At 38.6% G+C, this 14,277-nt stretch overlaps 2 protein-coding genes across 5 annotated transcripts in view; one reads left to right on the top strand and one right to left on the bottom strand.

Annotated features, from left to right (window-relative positions):
* The window catches only part of LOC135249384 (zinc finger protein 665-like), a 78,796-nt gene that overhangs the window by 30,048 nt on the left and 34,471 nt on the right, over positions 1–14,277 (bottom strand). The gene's annotated exons all lie outside the window — the stretch shown is intronic.
* LOC135249382 (oocyte zinc finger protein XlCOF6-like) overlaps positions 3,779–14,277 on the top strand; it is a 156,255-nt gene continuing 145,756 nt past the window's right edge. Inside the window, exons 1-3 of one of the 3 annotated variants that reach the window (XR_010328667.1) lie at positions 3,779–4,360; positions 4,487–4,538; positions 4,653–4,852. Coding sequence is in view for 1 of the 3 variants with exons in the window: in XM_064324972.1 (XP_064181042.1) it covers positions 4,536–4,538 (3 nt within the window). In the remaining 2 variants the exon portion in view is untranslated. Of the gene's footprint in view, positions 4,361–4,486; positions 4,539–4,652; positions 4,853–5,532; positions 6,753–14,277 lie in introns of those variants that run through there. The other 2 variants (XR_010328668.1, XM_064324972.1) reach the window with 2 other exon arrangements.

Genomic DNA, 14,277 nt, shown 5'->3' on the forward strand with positions numbered 1-14,277 from the left:
ACAGGCAGTTGAAAACAACTGGGGCAAGCTGGGAGATTTTTCTTTAATAACACGTGTTTGTCCATTTTGTTCTTTAGAAAAAGTAATTCCCTTGTAGTTGGAAGGTTGATATTTTTTGATCATAAAATTGACACGAGTGTAACTTGTTTGGAAAAAAGCAATATGAAAACTGTTTGGAAATACTGTAGAAATAAATGGTTATGTCTATTGCAAACTTGTATTCTGAAAATGAACTTACAGTACTGGCCTTTTTGGTCCTACTACTGTCAATGTTTTAATGTGTATGTGTGCTAAAGCTACAGTGTAATTATTCATCTTCGGACAGTCTGTTTTATCAGACATTAGTTGAGGATCTTTGTTTCACTCTTTATTATTTTATGTTGTTTATCATTTATGTATTAAATTATTTTACACTCTGAATGTGCTCATTCCAAGGCCTCTGCCATGTAAAAATTTGCATAAACTCTTTATTTCCTTCAATGTTTTGTTGCTTTCTCCTTTGTTTCTCCTGTATAAATGTTTATGAATTCCTTTTGTCCATAACTTGTAACACTAATTTTAAAATTGTACAAAAAAGTTTGATTCATATGGGGTATGAATTGTATTAAACATTTTTAATGTGTCAGAACATGTACACTTTTTTATTTTTAAACAATGAATGTTTTCTAAAAACTAATCTTATTCAATTATTCCACCATGTTCATAATCATAAACATTGACATAATATATCAATTATTTTCATTTTTCTGACTTCTGGTCAGTATACAGTGTAAATCGTTTGTCTCAATATATCAATCAAAGTACTAGTCAAGCCTCTTAAAGGCTGTAGTGTTATAAGAAATTTCCTCATATAGCCATTTTGTTGATCATAATAGTCTCTTACTCCATCTGACTTTCTTGTACATTCACACCCACAGCCTGATGGGAAGTGAGCGCTTTGAATGATGAGAGCTGATGTTATGTTAGAGATTATTAGACATGGCATTAATAATGTATTTTTTATTTTTGGCAATGAAAAAATAGCAAAGATACATATTTCAACCAGTATTCAAAGAGGATAATTCATGCAGATTGTATATCAGTATATGAGCAGAAATACTGATATTTTTGGCATCAAAAACTGCCAAGATACAGTGGCAAAAGGGAAGTTGTATGCAACTTGTATACTCGATAGTAGGCAAGTGCGCTGATTCGGTGAAGGCCTCGGTCTCACTCACTGAACTCTGTGATATGGAACGGACGTCACCGCTTGCTTCGGTTGCCGAAGTTGCAGAAACCACCGCACTTCTCAGTTTTCCCATCCGTGCCTTTTTCTAGCAAACTAAGGGCTACACAGTCACATTTTCAAGCCAGATATACCTGAAATACATATAAGAATAATAATCAATTCGTGATTTTCCTTGCTGCAATTTGATAAAGTTGTAGGTGAGTTGTTTTTTTAATCATACTCAGCGGAGAGTTCAACACTAGACTCTGGTTTGTTGTATAGAACACGGGATTATGACTAGCTGATGAATGGATTACAAAGACATCATGGGGAGCTTCCGCCCTGTTCCGCCCTGTTCCTTCCCTGCCCATGCCTTTACACTGTCTGCAGCTCCAGATCCATCATCCAGTACCTCTAAACTGAACTACTCTGAACTATACCATTTGGTCTATTCCTGTTAGCTTTCACCTCAGCTAACCAGTTTATCCCATTTTATTTGTCTGTCTGGTACTTTACACCAGGCTGGCCAGTGGAGGATGGGCTCCCCCTCTATAGCGAGGTTCTCCTAGAGATTTCTTCCCATTGGGGAGTGTTCTCCCCACTGGGAGTTTTTTTTATTTTACCTAATGTATTTGCTATTTTGGGGTTCAGGCCTGGTGTTTTATCTGTTTGCGCTCTCTCCAGATCACTTGATCTGACCCAAGTGGCCAAAACCAGACTTCGTTTTTGAAGCTCATTTCCTGGTGTTGTAGTTCCTGGTTGCTCACTAGCGCCACTACGGATGGCTCCAGTATAGGTGTTTTCATATCCGGTTTCCATGTAAGTCTACGGTACAAATGCGATCAAAATACAAAGTAAATAATTTTTTCTCACAAGAACAAATAATCATAATAGGTGTATTTTATTCGTCTTATGACTGTCCATGGGTCGATTTCGTGATTTATTGCGTTATTTGGGCACAGTGCCAATATTTGTTCTGGACCAATGAGGTACAGCTTGCGTCACTTCCGGATTACTGCCGTGGACTGAGCTACAGTAGGGGCTACAATCTGTGGTCACTGGGGTGGGAGGTGGCGTTTCTTGGCCTTGACATTGCGGCTCCGACCACGGTCCACCTGTGCGAAGTCAGAAAATGCAGGCATCCCATTTTGTAGTGGTTTCATTATAGCGTGTGCTATTTACAGCTGCACTAGGCGACCATAAAATAATCCTCCTCTGAAGTTTTGCGGTAGCCGAGTCATTTTTACTATTTCCTTTAGCCCACTTAACCAAATAATTAGTTGGCAGAAAGCGTAATCAGCTAACGCTTATTTGCTATATGTGGTAGTCCAGTAGCCTATGCTAAAACAGTTCGCAACTTCGGCTACCAAGCCATTTGACTAGCTAGCTAACCCTAACCGGCAAATATTCCATCTGTCAAACGTGTTTGACGGCTTGTCAAACGTGTTTGACGGCTTGTCAATCGTGTACATTCCCGTAAATGTCTACCTGGGCTATGCTGCACGAATGTGACAAAGCTAGAAGCTAGCAAGAAAATAATAATAATTAGAAATTCAATGTACATTATTTTTGTCTTTATGCAACAGGTGGAAAACTTGCTCTTCAAAGTGCGTTGTCATATTTACGCCTGTAGATCAGTTATTAAAATACTTGGTAGATTTATTAATCACCGCTGACAGTGTTAATTTTTATTCGGTAAAAAGTGACTTGCGAACGATCGGTCAGCTAGCGTCACCCAGCAAGTAAACACCACAAACGGCGATGGAGTAGTAGCAGTTAATGGCTCATTAACTGACTGGCGAAAACCTACGACGATAACTTGCTTGGTTAACAGCAGGTCTACCAGACAGTTATATGAAAATTAGCCTAGTCAAATCACCAGTAGTCTACACATCTCTGATTGATTGACCATCAGTGCAGTCGATGTTCTTCCCCTGTAGTTCATATTGCTAATGTGTGAGCTAACCACGGATAGCTTACCTAGCTCACTGGCAAGCTGATATGCTAGCTAAGCATATTCGTTTTGCCGAGAAACATAAATTGAAGATAACTGAACATAATTGTATTATTAATGTCATACATATAACGTGATTACATGACACAGTACAGTCACGGATGGAAATTAAACTCCGTAAACATTTGATCATATATTTTAAAACATAACGGCAGACAGTCAGCTAGCCTTAAGTTCGTTCTGCAATCGTTCGTTCAGGTTGATGGGCTTTTCCGCACCGGACTGTCAATCACATTGTAAAAATCACAAGACCGCTTAACTCTATGGTTTTGGCTCCAAATCGAGAACATGGCCGCGCCCGCCATTGAGCTTCAAAACGTGTTTTACAGACCCACGGAGAGGCAATGGGTGACGTCACAGTAGCTTTGTCCATATTTTTTACAGTCTCTGATCTGACCACGCCTAATCTGCACCACACTCCAGTAGATGGCGGTAATGTACCTTCCATGCAGTCTGTGGCTCCCAATAAACACCATCGAAGAAGCTCGTTTCGGTGTTGTGCCGAGATTTGACTCTCTGCCGAAATTTGACTCCCCCTCGTGTGCACGTGCATAAAGTGGACAGAAATGCGGGGAATTTATGATTAGCCTATCTTTAAATTAGGCTTTGACGTTGTAAAACGAAATAAAGGGAGTTTCAAAGCTGGAAGCACTCGGAATACAAGTCATAGGAACACCTACGATATAGGCTACTAGAGCAGCATTAGGTTTTATGTATGTTTTTCTTTCAAGAACCATGGTCCTTGTCTTTCTAGCCTATTATTTAAAGTAGCATTTTTTTCGATTGAATTCTTAAGATACATTTATTGCAAGGGTTGATGTATACGCAAGCATACAAGTCAAAGTAAACTCAACCCAAGAAAGACGAACGTCTAACAAAGAGCGTAACGTATTAGTCTACATGCTGATAGAGTGTATGCGCGTGCACACAAGGGGGAGTCAAATTTCGGCACAACACCGGAAACTGCATCGGGAAATGCGGGTTGTTCCGTTGGTTGTCTACAAAACTCCGACTTGGTTTTAAAAAAACACAGGTATAGCGGACACGCTCAATGGATCATTCGCCGCCGAGAACTGTACCAAGTTATATCCAATTAAATGAATGAATTTAAGTAATCAATTAGGCTAATACCTGAATCGGTAAGTTTGTTTTCTCCTATAATCCTGATGCTTTAACGGTTATGTTAGTTTTGTTCACCAGTAAGTTTCAAATCGGGCTACTTTCTTTCCTGTTGTGGTTACTTACGATATCCCGTTTCTTCCTAGGCGTCATTGCCTGGCCGCATCTACATTCTCCAGTTCCTATGTACGCACCATGGTAAGAACTTGTGTGTTTCTGTGGCTAGAATTGGGTTCACTTCTAGAAAAGGGTGAAGTATTCTCCGTCTATGGCAATATGCTGCACCATGGTTTGTATTTGTGTTTTTTTTAGGGATGAGGATAAGACTGTCGGGGTGAACACTAGGGATGGTGATTTTCAATTATTTCACAGATGGACTAATCGCATGATGTTCAATGTTCTCGATTTATAGCATGGAGAGGAATCTATTTTTAAAAAACGCACATTGACCGGGTGGCCGCATTGGTTGTAGCCTAGCTATAGAAAATGCATGATCGCACACCCGTACCCAAGTTTTTCCATCATAATAAAGTCTCAGTGCTTTGTGTCTCATCGGAACATGGCGGTGTTTTATTGTCACAGATAGTGTTATTTTCACAAACAATTGTGAATACTCAATTCTGAAAACATGTGTAGTATTTCTCAATGTGCGTTGAATATGGGAGTAGTGCCTGAAAAAGGTCTTAAAGATCCCATGACAATTATCGCAAAGTAGGGGGTTCCCCGGTGTCCTGGCTAAAATCCCAGATCTGGCTCGCAAACTTGCCACCAAATCATCCCCTGATTTAATTGGCTAAAAAAAAGTTCTCTCCCTCAACAACTTCGCTGAGAGCTTTCTGGCCCAAAATGGCTGCCGTGCATCACCCAGGTGGGTGCTACTCATTGGTGATGGGTGAGGTGAGTTCCCTTTCGTCGCTGTAAAGTACTTTGAGCATTCGGAAAAGTGCTATATAAATGCAAGGATGATGATAAGTTCAATCACTCATACGATAACAATCATGCTGTGGCGATTTTGACTTAAAACGGAACTGAATTTTAAAATTAGGGAACCCGGTCGAGTGTTGTCAGCTAGACAGTGGCGTTCATTGCTTAGTTGTAGCCTATAGGTGCCTATTTTGCTACAATACTTAAGCAGGCTGACATTTCCTTTGCCTTGGAATGGCATATTTTGAAACGTATGTTTTCATTACAGTTGACGGAGGTAGTACATTCGCATCGGACAATTTCCTTCAGCACTGGGCATTCAAAAGGCATAATGCTCAACCACTCGGACATTATCGCGCTTGTACAACGGCCCAGCAGCAAGATCGAGTAGGCACGTTTCCGACGAGTAATCGATCAATCCATTGCTCGTACCCATCTCTCCTGAAAATCACTACTAATCAGGCCATGTAGTGGAGCGTGATTTGTCTGAGGGCCAGCTTGTCCGTTCTCTCAGTCTCAGTATGAGAGACAGGACGTACAGGCTTATTAAGAATGTTCAGATAGCTCAGGTCAGATATTGGGCTATAGCTAGATAGCTAAAATTAAATACACACAATGAGTAAGTGCTTATGTCATGTGCTACTTCTAAGTAGCCACCCCTGTAGACAACAAGGATGTTCTAAGACTAGTGGAAATTCAAGCCATTTTTCTGCGTGGTCTAAGATTATTAGAAAGTTAAACTACATTTGACAATGAATTCATTAAGTAGGCCTGGAATTGGATTTTTTTGTTGTTGCTCAAAGCCAGTTCTTAGGGGAGAAAAAATGAATTCTTAATGAAACACCATGCACCCTTTTCAATCACTCTGCATCTCATGATGGACCTATTTCACTGCATTTTTATTTTCCTTAATAGTCATAGTCAAATCCTTATCAAAAATCAAACTGTTTTTTAAAATCAGGTTTAGTGATAAAGCTATTTCCCAAGTAGCATTTTTGTATCCATCAAGAAGCAATTTATACATTTATACTGTGTTTTGTAATTAAGGATTACAAAATTTAATTACATTAATTACAGAATTAAATTAAACGCACCTCCACAACCCAAGACAGGGGCATGAATGGACTGAGGGATATTGTCCTTATCCTTATGCAGCTCAGTCTTCAGGCCACCTTATTGCTACGCCCAGCCCTGTCCTCAATATTTTGTGTTTTCTTGATTTTATGTGGCAGGAGTTTTCTTCTCTCACTGACCAACAAAGCTGAAACAAAGATTCTGCAATTAGAAAACACAAAAAAAAACACACAAAGTGACAATTCAAGCAAAAACTTGACTTGGTATCACTCAGGACAGTGAAAGGGACGGTTTCCCCCTCCTCATATTGCAAGAGCATCCTCTGTGGTCAGTCAGGCATCTGCGGGACTGCAGAGTGTAAAGCTGCTGCAGTAGGATCTGTTTGATTTAGGATAAATCCCTTCCCCTGTTTCCCTCCAGGAGCTGCACTTCTGCACACCTTTGAGCAGCAGTATGATGCAGGCAGGAGTCTGTCTGAGACAGGACACTGAGACAACACTACCAGAGCTCACTGAGCAGCACAGGATCAGACAGAAAGAAGAGGAACTCAGTGGACTGGAGCCTGTCCACATGGCAGAATCAAAGACAGAGTGTGCTGCACCAGGACTCAACACACTGGAGCCAGAGTGTGTTACAGCACACAGTAGGGTCAGTGATGTACACCACACACACGCATCACTGATTAAAACAGAAACTGATCTGGGCTCCTCCCACACTGGAGATCTTAAGACAGAGAACCGAGACGGTACAGAGCTGGGATATGTAGCCCATCTGCATCCTGACCAAATCAAAACCGAGTCTGTTGATGGTGGAAATGTTAAGATAGAACACTTCAGTGAATTACACGATATTAAATATGGTAATATTAAATCAGATAAAATCAAGTATGAATCCAGTGAATGTTTGGTGAGTGATCTCATGAATACTGTGATGAATGGAGCTGCTGTTGGTCACAAAGACCAGACTGAATCAGGGCAATGTGCAGGAGAGCCAAACCAAAACTGTAAAAATGAAGAAATTCATCATCTGCTGACCGAATGTGGGGATTTAAATCATAACTGTGACATAAACAATGAGAGAACTCAGCCCAGAATTGTCCTACAGACAAGTACAAACAGTAGGAAAAAACATATTGATTGCCAGGGAACAAATGTTACAACTGAACCCATGATAATTAAGTCAAATAAAGACCCAAGCCTATTTTTTCAAAAGAAGACAATTCACAGAAATAAAAGAAAAATGAATACAGGTGAAAAGCCATATAGGTGTACACAGTGTGAGAAGTGTTTTTCACAGAAACGTGTTTTAATTGTCCACAAGAGGATTCATACAGGCGAAAAGCCGTACAGGTGTACACAGTGTGAGAAGTGTTTCTCACAGAAAAGTACTTTAATATCCCACAAGAGGACTCATACAGGTGAAAAACCCTACAAATGTACTGAGTGTGGGAAGGGATTTTCCCGAATGTTTTATTTATATCGCCACCGGAGTATTCATACAGCACCCATGATAATTAACTCAACAAAAAAACCCAACCAATTGCATTTCTTTCAACAGAAGACAATTTGCAGAAATAAAAGTGAAATTAGTGTAGGTGAAAAGCCATACAGGTGTACACATTGTGAGAAGTGTTTTTCACAGGAAGGTGACTTAAATATCCACATAATAACTCATACAGGTGAAAAACCCTACAAATGTATTCAGTGTGAAAAGCGTTTCACTTTAAAATCATATTTAAATACACACATGAGAATTCATACAGGTGAAAAGCCCTACAGATGTATTCAGTGTGATAAGTGTTTCAGTGTTAAATCTCATTTAAATACACACATGAGAATTCATACTGGTGAAAAGCCCTACAGATGTATTCACTGTTGGAAGTGCTTTACCCAACAAGGTACTTTAATTCGCCACCAGAGTATTCATACGGCACCCATGATACCTAATTCAAATAAAAACCTGAACAAATGCACTCAGTGTGGGAAATGTTTTTCAAAGAAAAGTCTTTTAACTTATCATAAGATGATTCATACAGGCGAAAAGCCATATAAATGTACTCAGTGTGAGAAGTGTTTTAGACAGAAACAGGCTTTAAAGTGCCACGAAATGGTTCATACGGGTGAAAAACCCTACAAATGTACTGAGTGTGGGAAGTGTTTTTCCCAAAATAGTGTTTTAAATGACCACAAGATGATTCATACGGGTGAAAAACCCTACAAATGTACTGAGTGTGGGAAGTGTTTCTCATTGAGAAGTGCCTTTAATTACCATAAGGTAATTCATTCAAGTGAAAAACCCTACCAATGTACACAGTGTACAATGTGTTTTCATTCCAAATATGGTCTAAATAGGCACGTGAGAATTCATACAGGTGAAAGGCCCTACGCATGTATTCAGTGTGATAAGTGTTTCTATACAAAAACTGATTTAGATAGACACGCGAGAATTCATACAGGTGAAAAGCCCTTTGAATGTACTCAATGTGGGAAGTGTTTTTCCCGAAATAGTATTTTAAATGGCCACATGGTGATTCATTCAGGTGAAAAACCCTACCAATGTGCAGAGTGTGGGAAGTGTTTTTCTCGAAATAGTGTTTTAAAGAACCACATGATGATTCATTCAGGTCAAAAGCGATACAATTGTCCTCACTGTGGGAAGTGTTTTTCAAAGAAAAGTTATTTAAATAGCCACAAGATTGTTCATTCAGGTGAAAACATCTAGAATTAGTGTACTCCTGTGTTGGAAATGTTTTAATACAAAATACAAGTTTAATATTAATGAGCGTACAGATTAAAAGCCTTAATCTGTATTCTGTTCAGTGTGAGAACCTGTGTTTGACTTGTGGAATTTTCCAATGTTGAACTAAACCTAATGGAATTAATTATTTGGGCTCACATATACAATTCATGTATATATCACTTTATATATATAAACATACATTCACTTTGGTTTTATTTCTGTTAATATTATGAACCATTATAATTTGCTATCATGCAGTTGAACTGTCTAAATCAAGCATATAGTATAAAATTGCCAGCTTTTTCCAATATGAGGTTGTGGAACTTTGCGCTTGTAATGAATTAATTTTTTAATCTTGCAACTGCAGTTTTTGAGAACCTTTCCTGTTGTATAGTAGCGCAGTGTATACTTTTCCTGGTTGATCATATTCTAGACAATCAGTTGAAAACAACTGGGGCAAGCCGGGATCCCATTTTTCTTTAATAACACGTGTTTGACCATTTTGTTTTTTTGAAAATAATTCCCTTGTATTTGGAAGGCTGTTATTTTTTGATGATTGAATTGGCACTAGGGTAACTTGTTTGAAAAAAAAAAATACAATTTTAAAACAGTTTGGATGCACTGTAGAAAGAAATTGTTATCTTTATTGCAAACTTGTATTCTGAATATGTGTTGCAAACTTATGAACTTATGGTTCTGGCATTTTTCCTGCTACTGCCAATGTAGAGGCTTTAATGTGTATGTGTGCTAAAACTACTATGTAATTATTCAATTTTTGACAGCATGTTTTATCATACATTAGTTGTGGATCTTTGTTTCACTCTTTAATATTTTTTGTTGTTTATCAATTCTGCATGAAATAATTTTACACTGTGAATGTTCTCAGTCCATGGCCTCTGCCATGTAAATATTTGCATAAACTCTCATAATCTTCAATGTGTCATGCTTTCTCCTTTGCTTCCTGTGTATAAATGTAGATGAATTCCTGCTGTCCATAACTTGTAACACTTTGTTCAATTGTACAATATGTTTGACTCATATGGGGTGTGAATTTTATTAATCGTTTTAAGAATTTTTAATGTGTCAGAACATGCAAACTTTTTTAATAATGAATGTTTTCTAAAACTCATCTGATTCAATTATTGAACATTCTAAGGAATTTATTTCAGGCGATTTATTTTTGGCATTTTATTAATATTTAGAAGAACATTAGGAACATGCATTGGTCCTCATCACCATATTCATAATCATCATAAACATTGGCATAATATATCAATTATTTTCATTTTCTGACTTCTGGTCAGTATACAGTATAAATCTTTTGTGTCAATATACCAATCAAAATACTAGTCAAGCCTCTTAAAGGTTGTAGCATTCTTTGAAATTTCCTCATATAGCCATTTTGTTGATCATGCTAAGCCGCGTTTCCACCAAAATTACCCGGAACTTTCAGTCCCAGGAACTACTTTACCAGGAACTAAAAGGTTCCTTCAGCCAATGGTTGTCTGCGTTTCCACTGGAGTCTAAAGTACCGCGAAGATTAGGCAAATTGGCCCACTGACGTATGAAAAAGCGACGTTGTCGTCGGTCCATCTGTCATATGATTTCTTCTGTAACCCCATACTACCACCGAAGTAGCCTACATTATTTTCTAATAACCGGGACAGCCCGGAGGGGTTTATTCCACTTATACAACGGGTTACCAACAATGACTATATATGGTTACTTTTGTATTTATTGATTTTCATATATCCTCTCAAACACATTCATTATGTTTTTATGCAAACATTCGCTTTCATGTCTTGACATCCGAAGCGACAGAATGCATTCACATTTATATGTATAACTGGCAACAGCAGCAGAAAACATGCACACGTTGTAAACAATTTGCTGTTTGATTACTTTCTCGTCGTCAATTCCATATAGGCTAATCGCAAAATGGCAAGAATAGAACGAAAACTCGGACTTGCGTGAAAATGTAAATTAGTAGTGGTACAGCCACCGTTTGCTTTCCTTCGAAGTTACTGCTAGCCGAGCAGCGAAGTGTGCCCTCCAGATGCGAACCATGCACCATAAATTAGTCCATAGTCTTCCTGGTCTTTTCGTGGAATTGAAAAATGGCAGTAAAATTGAGTAAAATTACGGCAGTCTGAAAAAGCTAAAGGGAAGATTACTAGAATTAACCGGAAGGTGATTTCCAGTTTGCTTGTACTGTATCACCAATGTTAATTACGCAGAACTACCGCATACCTCACATCTGTATCAAACGTTTTGAGTCAATTACAACGGGCTAACAAAGAAAATCCGGAAGAAAATATTCAGCAACCGAATTAATCCGTTTGAATGTTTTAGTACGTAATATGCTGTCCCAGCATGAATGCTTAGCATTTTATAAAACGAATACTAAAGCAAGAAAAGAGCAGAAGAGCACACGTTATAATTCCAAGACGTTGGCAGGCTATAACCAAAAGTAGGCTACTGCGCCGCATAACATACAAGTTTGATTTGAAGTTATTATGAAAATAAATTGGTTTGCCTCTGCATATTTTCAAACATGGCGGGTAATGGCAGAAAATAAATACAACACAAATGCTGCGAGTACTCGACCAATCAGAAATGTTCCGCGCTGCAAGCTCCACCCAAAAGGTTCCTGTACTTTCGGAAAGTACTACCCCCTGAGCAGGAACCTTTTGGGGGGTAAAATAAAGCCCCAGGAACTAAATTTAGACCCTAGTTCCTGCGGTGGAAACGCACCGAGTTCCTCAAAAGGTTCCTAGTTCCGGGGTATAGTTCCTGCGGTGGAAACGCGGCTCTAGTTTCTTACTCCATCTGACAATGAAAAAATAGCAAAAATACATAATACAACCAGTATCCAAAGACGGTAATTAATGCAGATTGTGTATCAGTATATGGGCAGAAATCCTGATTTTTTTTTTTTTGTGCATCAAAAACTGCCAAGCTACAATGGCAAAGGGGAAGTTTCAACAAATCATACTGGGGATGTGTCCGAATTGGCACACTTCCCTACTATTGAGTGTGCAAGTTGTATACTGGGTAGTTGACAAGTGCACTGATTTGGAGATGCCTTGGGGCTCGCTATTGGGGAAAAACTCTTCCAGGTTGTGCAGCCCTGAAGTGTCAACCTGCGCAGTCATTTGAATCTGAAGAAAAACACGTTTTCAATGTAGAAAAATGCCAAGTGACTCACACACAAAGCAGTATGAGTCATTAACACTCGCAAAATCTAGGCCTGCCATTAGATGTACTGATATCAAAATTGCACCAAGTTACAATAAACAATATTGACTGCCTTAGCTAACACACATGAAATGCAATGCTGCTACCCAATGCTTCCTAAAATCTTTCAATTCTTTCTTCTTGGCCCTGTGTTTTTTAATCTTACCACGTGAAGAGAACGTGGTCATTCAAAGCATGTGCTATATCGAAGTGTGCATTTATAGTGGGAATAATTTGAGCTGTTTTACAGCAATGTATGTTTTTTTTTAATTACTACTCAATATGTTTAATGAACTGCATACATGCATCGCTTTGGGAAGCACGTCTTGAATAGAATGCATGAATAAAATTGTTTTGTTTTGAATATTCTGTCCAGAAAGAAGATATGTAATTGTTTAACATTGCAGAGGAAATTGCACTATTGTTCTTAGTTGGCAACACTTCATCAGAATATCAAGCCTATAGTACATGATTGGGGCAAATGTGTCTGGATAGGTTTGTAAGATTAAAACCTAGTATATGGTGGGCATGAATTTTCTTTGTGAAATGTGCTTGTGGTTTTAAAAAAGGCAGTCTCAGCTCTGGTTGTATTCGATGTGGCCTGGCAATCCTGAAGTTCAGCAGTCCCAAGTCCACAACGTTACCAGTGAGCCATGAACTTACTAGCTGTTCTGACAGGAAATTTTCTTGGGCAAAAGGATAAGTCCATTTTGCGTGTGTGAGATATTTAAATTGTCTGGTGTAGGTAAAGGATTGGCTGGTGTCGGTAAATGTTCAATGGAGAGACATTGTGATGTAATCTGGCAGGAAAAAGAAGAATAAGAAAACGCTAAATCCCCTAAATTTTGAGCTTTGTTGTGCAGTATAAAAAAGGCTTAAAAACAACTGAGTAAAACAAGACTTGTAAAAAGGACTAAATTTATTTATTTATTTATTTATTTATATATATATATATATTTTTTTTTTTTTTTAAATACCAGCAGTACAACTGTTAGCGGCTCACCTTCTCTCCCTCTGTCCCTACTAACAGACACTTAAATAGGCTGAGCCAATCCGTTGCAGCTGGGTTTCAGTTGCCTCCAATTAACAAATCAAATCAATTAAATTAAACTATTTAATTAAACAATAAATACAATCAGTTAAACAACTAACAAGCTTGTGAAGGGCCACTCCTTCACATGCAGACTAGCGAAGTTGTTTGTGAATTCTGTCTGTTGAAATAGGGTCAAAAGGTACAAAAATGAATATTTTTTACAGTCTGAGATTCTGTGGTCAGTGTGGTTATTTCTGTACAGGAAAAACCAGAAAAGGGGAAAACTCTCCGTGCTGTATAGGTATGGGGCATACCGCACCACCAAGGCGTAACTTGGCGAGATGGCATACCTGCCATCCCAACATGCATGTAAATTGTTCGCAATCCACACACTATATCAGAAGTGCTTAATGGAGAAACCTTTCCATGGATTCAGCCTGCCCTAGTCAGTTTGTGATGCAAAAGATGTATTCCTGGCAGTAGCGCTACAATATTAGCTAGATTACATCATTGAGGTTAGAATGCGAAATCACGATTCACAAATCATCCTAGACATTTTTATGTACGAAATTGTTCCTCATATTCGCAAAATAACTCTATAATATGTAGCGTGGATGCTAGTGTCCCACTTTGCTGTCATAGACTATTTTAAGATTGCGCCAGTCCCCCTCTTCACTTCATGGCCATGTACTGCTTCAGCCCTGTTCCTTCCCTGCCCATGCCTTGACACTGTCTGCAGCTCCAGATCCATCATCCGGCTCCTCTAAACTGCACTACTCTGAACTATACCATTTGGTCTATTCCTGTTAGCTTTCACCTCACCTAAGCCACATTATTTCAGAAATTGCTATGCATGGCATGAAGAATAAAATCCCATTATGTTATTGTGTTGCTTTTAAAGTGATTGCAAACAATCACTTGAAAAGAGGT

The sequence above is a fragment of the Anguilla rostrata genome, chromosome 2 (genome assembly GCF_018555375.3).
Source record: "Anguilla rostrata isolate EN2019 chromosome 2, ASM1855537v3, whole genome shotgun sequence".
Classification (NCBI taxonomy): domain Eukaryota; kingdom Metazoa; phylum Chordata; class Actinopteri; order Anguilliformes; family Anguillidae; genus Anguilla; species Anguilla rostrata.